This window comes from Prionailurus viverrinus, chromosome C1 (genome assembly GCF_022837055.1).
Source record: "Prionailurus viverrinus isolate Anna chromosome C1, UM_Priviv_1.0, whole genome shotgun sequence".
Classification (NCBI taxonomy): domain Eukaryota; kingdom Metazoa; phylum Chordata; class Mammalia; order Carnivora; family Felidae; genus Prionailurus; species Prionailurus viverrinus.
In genome coordinates, this window is record NC_062568.1 from 193,361,715 (window position 1) to 193,367,714 (window position 6,000).

At 48.9% G+C, this 6,000-nt stretch overlaps 1 protein-coding gene across 2 annotated transcripts in view; it reads left to right on the forward strand.

Annotated features, from left to right (window-relative positions):
- Window positions 1-5,777, forward strand: part of PTAFR (platelet activating factor receptor) — a 31,732-nt gene extending 25,955 nt beyond the window's left edge. For both annotated transcript variants that reach the window (XM_047873598.1, XM_047873597.1), the window contains exon 2: window positions 2,529-5,777. In XM_047873598.1, the coding sequence (XP_047729554.1) occupies window positions 2,574-3,602 (1,029 nt within the window). In that variant the 5' untranslated portion in view covers window positions 2,529-2,573 and the 3' untranslated portion in view covers window positions 3,603-5,777. The remainder of the gene's footprint in view (window positions 1-2,528) is intronic.
- Window positions 5,778-6,000: the final 223 nt, after the last annotated feature.

The following is a 6,000-nucleotide window of genomic DNA, read 5'->3' on the forward strand; positions in this document are numbered from 1 at the left end:
TCCTTCTGCCCCTCCCCCGCTCATGCTCTGTCTTTCGCTCTCTCTAAGATAAATTAAACATCAAAAAAAAAAAAAAAGACTTTTTGTTTTGAAATAATTTTAGGCCTTCGAAAAAGCTGCAAAATATACAAAGAATGCATGTGTGCCCTTTGCTCAACATTCCCTAATGTTAACAATTTATAAAACCATTTATAAGACCAGTTTTTCCATTAATGGTCTTTTTCTGTTCTTGGATACAATACACGATCCCACAGTGTCCTTAGTTATCATATGTCTCCTTAGTATCCTCTGTCCTATGGCAGCTCCATAGTCTTTCCTTATCTCTCATGACCTTCACCCTTCTGATCATTTTATACAATGTGTCACAATTGGTGTCTGTCTGTAGTTTTCTCATGACTAGGTTGAGATTACGCAGTTTTGACAAGAAAACCACAGAAATGATGTTATATCTTTTATCACATCAAGGGTACCTGATGTTGATGTGTCTTACTAATGATGAGTTAATCTTAATCATTTCATTGAAGTATTGTCTACTGGGTTTCTCCACTATATATTTATCTTTTTTTTTTTTTTAAGATTTTATTTTTATGCATTCTCTGCATCCAACATGGGACTCAAACTTACAACCCTGAGATCAAGAGTTGCATGCTCCACTGACTGGGCTAGCCAGGCACTCCTATAGTTTTCTTTAAAAAAAAAAAATTCTTTTTTTCAACGTTTATTTATTTTTGAGAGACAGAGACAGAGCACAAGCAGGGGAGGGGCAGACAGAGAGGGAGACACAGAATCCAAGGCAGGCTGCAGGCTCTGAGCTGTCAGAACAGAGCCCAATGTGGGCTTGAACTCACGAACCGTGAGATCATGACCTGAGCCAAATTTGGATGCGTAACCAACTGAGTCACCCAGGCTCCCCCAGTTTTCTTTTCCATTAAACGTTTTTTAAAATTACTATAGCAATAAATGCTCCTAAAAAGTTCAAACAGAAGAAGCATAAAATAAACTTTGCACCAAGCCCATCTCATCTTCCCAAAGGTTATTTAATCACTGTCAACTCCTAAAGGTATATCCTTCTAGATCATTTCCTAGCTGTCATATACATATATATAATGGGGTCACACCAATTTTTAAAAATTTGTTTTACTTAATTTTATCCAGGGACAACTTTCCATGCCAGTACAATTAGATGTAACTCATTCTTTCTAATGATTGGCTAATATTTCATCTGTGAGTCACCCAAATAGAATTCTCTGTACTTTCCAGATTTTGTATGAACACATAAATTATTATTATCATTATGATTTTTAAAAGTTATTTATTTTGAGAGAGAGAGAGTGTGTGTGGGAGGGGCAGAGAGAGGGGGAGAGAGAGAGAGAGAGAGAGAGAGAATGAATCTTAAGCAGACTCCGCTAGAACTCACAAACCGTGAGATCATGACCTTAGCTGAAACCAAGAGCCCGATGCTTAACTGCTGAGCCACCTAGGTGCCCCCATCATTGTGATTTTTTATGGAAACTCTACCCCTAACATGGGGCTCAAACTCACTGATCTCGAGATCAAGAGTCACATGTTTTATCGACCGAGCCAGCCAGGCGACCCCATAGATTATTTTTTAATACAGAGAACATTTACCACCCAATTTTGTGTTTCAAATTTCATCAAGAGAAAAATATTCAGAAGCTGTTAGAAAAATAAACATTTTATAATATACATTTTCATATAGTTTATCATCAGAAATAGATGATCTAAAACTTTAAGTCAAAATAAGTCGAAGAATAAGAAGGTATGCTTTAAAATGGAGCGCGGGGCGCCTGGGTGGCGCAGTCGGTTAAGCATCCGACTTCAGCCAGGTCACGATCTCGCGGTCCGGGAGTTCGAGCCCCGCGTCGGGCTCTGGGCTGATGGCTCAGAGCCTGGAGCCTGTTTCTGATTCTGTGTCTCCCTCTCTCTCTGCCCCTCCCCTGTTCATGCTCTGTCTCTCTCTGTCCCAAAAATAAATAAACGTTGAAAAAAAAAATTAAAAAAAATAAAATGGAGCGCGAATCGTTGCCATTCTTGCCATTAATTGCCATTGATTTCATTGAATCTCAGATGCTGTTTATTTTATTTTATTTTATTTATTTATTTAAAAAACTTTTTTAATGTTTATTTGTTTCTGAGACAGAGAGAGACAGAGCATGAGTGGGGGAGGGACAGAGAGAGAAGGAGACACAGAATCTGAAGCAGGCTCCAGGCTCGGAGCTGTTGGCACAGAGCCCGACGCGGGGCTCGACCTCACCAACCGCAAGATCATGACCCGAGCCAAAGTCGGTCGCTCAACCGACTGAGCCACCCAGGCACCCCTCAGATGCTGTTCATTTTAAAAACACACCATTATTTGCTTCAGAAAAAAAAAAATACTGACAATTAATTAGAAGATACCGCCGATCTTAGAGCTTTTCGAATGTGCAAAGTAAGAGTGTTGGAACTGATTAAATGAGAAAGTTCCCTTTTGATCCTTCATTAACCAAAATTTCTGTGTGATCTTCCAGGCCAGGGCAGGATTCTATGACCAGCTGTCCCTTCCACACGTAGTGATGGAGCCAAGCGATTCTTCTCGTGTGGACTCTGAGTTCCGATACACCCTCTTCCCGATTGTTTACAGCATCATCTTTGTGCTGGGGGTGATCGCCAACAGCTACGTGCTGTGGGTTTTTGCCTGCCTGTACCCTTCTAAGAAACTCAACGAGATAAAGATCTTCATGGTGAACCTCACCATGGCTGACCTGCTTTTCTTGGTCACTCTGCCCCTGTGGATCATCTACTACTACAACCAGGGCAACTGGATTCTCCCCAGATTCCTGTGCAACCTGGCCGGCTGCTTCTTCTTCATCAACACCTACTGCTCCGTGGCCTTCCTGGCTGTCATCACGTACAACCGTTTCCAGGCGGTGACACGGCCCATCAAGACCGCCCAGGCCACCACCCGCAAGCGTGGCTTCTCCGTGTCCCTGGTTATCTGGGTGGCCATCGTGGCCGCCGCCTCCTACTTCTTCGTCTTGGACTCCACCAACGTGGTGCCGAACCAGACCGGCTCGGGCAACATCACGCGCTGCTTTGAGCATTATGAGAAGGGCAGCGTGCCTGTCCTCGTCGTTCACATCTTCCTCGTGATCAGCTTCTTCCTCGTCTTCTTCCTCATCCTCTTCTGCAACCTGGTCATCATCCGCAGGCTGCTCACGCAGCCGGTGCAGCTGCAGCGGAACGCGGAAGTCAAGCGCCGGGCCCTGTGGATGGTCTGCACGGTCTTGGCCGTGTTCATCATCTGCTTCGTGCCCCACCACATCGTGCAGCTGCCCTGGACCCTGGCTGAGCTGGACATCCAGAGGGGCGACTTCCACCAGTCTGTTAACGATGCCCATCAGGTCACCCTCTGCCTTCTTAGCACCAACTGCGTCTTAGACCCCATCATCTACTGTTTCCTCACCAAGAAGTTTCGCAAGCACCTCACTGAGAAGTTCTACAACATGCGCAGCACCCGGAAGTGCTCCCGGGCTACCTCGGAGACCGGAACCGAAGTGGTCATGCCGCTCAGCCAGAACCCTGCCAATTGTCTCAAAAATTAGTCCCTGATTGTTGGGGCCAGGCCCAGAGGCTTATCTTCCACGGACATCAACTGACCCGGGGGACAAAAGGGTCTCTGCCGTGGTCTGGGCACCTCCTCTCTGGGCACTAGCGACCCTTTAAGTGTGGAGGCTACCTCACCAAGGTGGGGATGACGGCAGGCCCAGACTGCTGGGAAATCCAGAATTTCAATGTGCCCCGCCAGCCACCTTTGGGCACGTGCCATAATCACCTTGGCTGATGACCTCACCTTGAGTACCTGAGTCTGATAGCTCTGTGGGGAGAGTCAGGGCCAGAGGCAGACCTTGGGGGCAGACTCTGAGCCACCCTGTTCACCCTACCAGGGCAGCAGCCCCGAGCCAGTGTGACCTGAACTTTTTGGCAACCACATCCTTTACCACTATAATGGCAGAGAAGGCGGGGGGGTGGTTGGGGAAAGGGGGTACTCCCCTGGCCGTGTGGCAGTATCTCTGGGAAAAACTTGGAGCCAGGAGACTGCCACCTTGTCTCATTCAGAGGCACAAGGTCTTTGGGATGCTTCTTAGGGGAAGTGGCACAGTGGCACCTTTTCCAACTCATCCAACGACCCATCCTGAAAGGTGCCAGAGATGATAAGACGTGCATGGATCAAAGGCTAAGGTGGGGAGCTCGCCTCCTCTGTACGGGCCTCACTTCAGGCTTGGGTCGGCTCTGTGGGAGTGCGAGAGACACGAGAGCCGCATCCATCTGTCTGTCTCAACAGTGAACCTTGATGAAGTACCTCCCGTGGGGCAGCTACCCACTGGGGGTGGGCAAAGACCCCTCAAAGCCAAGTCTGGGGCATCCAGGGCACCGTGCTGCTCAGAGGCTCCCACGAGAAAGGGGACTTAGGCTGAGAAGTACCTGTGTGCGGGTGAGGCCTCCGCAGTGGGAGAGGCCTGTCGGGTCTCCTCCACCACCTTGCTTTCTGAGGGGGGGCCCGCCTCCTAATTTAGCTTCCAGAAGGTGAGAGGAGTAGCTATAGTCCCAAAGCCCGGCAGGCACTTTGTATTCTGGGTGCAGAAGAGAGGTGTCAGCTTCTCTTGAAGGTCTCTAGATGCCTGCTCATGATTTTCGGTGAATAGTTTCAAATGAGTCTCTTCTCACAGCCTGAACACCTGTGGCGTGAATATGGCAGCCACAGACCCAGAGGCTTGGACGAGCCTCCCCTGGTCTCCAGAGCTCAGTGATTCTCCTGAGACGTCTTCCTCCCTTCCAGCCATAGTCCTCTCATAAAGTGAAATCCTTATTTCCTGTCTATCGGGCTGAGTGTGATAAATGCCTCACACTGGGCCAGTAACCTGCTGGGGTCTGGGATGGCAGCTGTGGGCTGAACTTCGCTGATGGTGACGCAGTGGGTAGCGCCCCAGAGTCGAGCTCTGTGTCACACAGACCCAGTTTCAAGTCTTGGCTCTGTCACTTCCTGCCGCGGAACTGTAAGCTACATTTCCTACCTCATAGGGTTGTTCTGAACCACGGATCCCGAGCTGGATACCTCTTGGTCAGGATGACTGCTCATCCCAGATGCCTCCTTTTTCTGAGAAGGTGTTCTCCTTGATCCTCTGATAGGAGCTGAATGGATGAGAGAGACGTGGGCGTCTGGCTCCAGAGGGGGCCAGTCAGGTTCTCTCCCAGGAATAGGCAGTCAGCTTCAGGGGTGCTAGTTCGGGCCACTTACCTGAAGACATACAAGTCTGGAGCAGTGCGTGTGCGTGCGTGTCTACACGCGTGTGGCTGTGGGTATGAGGTGGGGCGGGGGAGGGTGGGTGACGGCCGGAACATAATGGACAAACCGACCCCGCACGGAGAGAAGATGGAAACGCACAGAGCAAAGCGGAGACCAGAGGGAGCCCAGAAGCCTAGAGCGAGGAGGGGCCGGTGCCTCTCGGCCTGCCAGGCCCTTCTCCAGGCCCAACAACATCTGCATTCCTTCTTCTGGGTCCCATGAGAGTCCCTTGTCAGGACACATTCTTTTATTTTGCTCAAGCCTATTCGAATGGGTGTCTGCGACTTGCAACTCCTCTCCGAGAGGGATAAATGCTTGGATGTTAAAGCACCGTGTTTCTTGCGTTTCAGTCATTTGTGTACCCGCCTCACAACTTTTCAATATCCATGTACCATCTGTCTGTATGTTTGCTTCATAAATAGTTTTCTCTGCATTGAGTCGCTTTTTGATTTTTTTTTTTTAAGAGAGAGAGAGTGCGCTCGGGCACAGGGGAGGGGCAGACGGAGAGGGAGAGAGAATCCTAAGCGGGCTCCACCCTCAGTGCAGAGCCCAGCAGGCTCGATCCCAGGACCTGGGATCATGACCCGAGCCAAAATCAAGAGTCAGACACTCAACCGACCGAGCCACCCAGGCGCTCCTGAATTGAGTCACTTTTT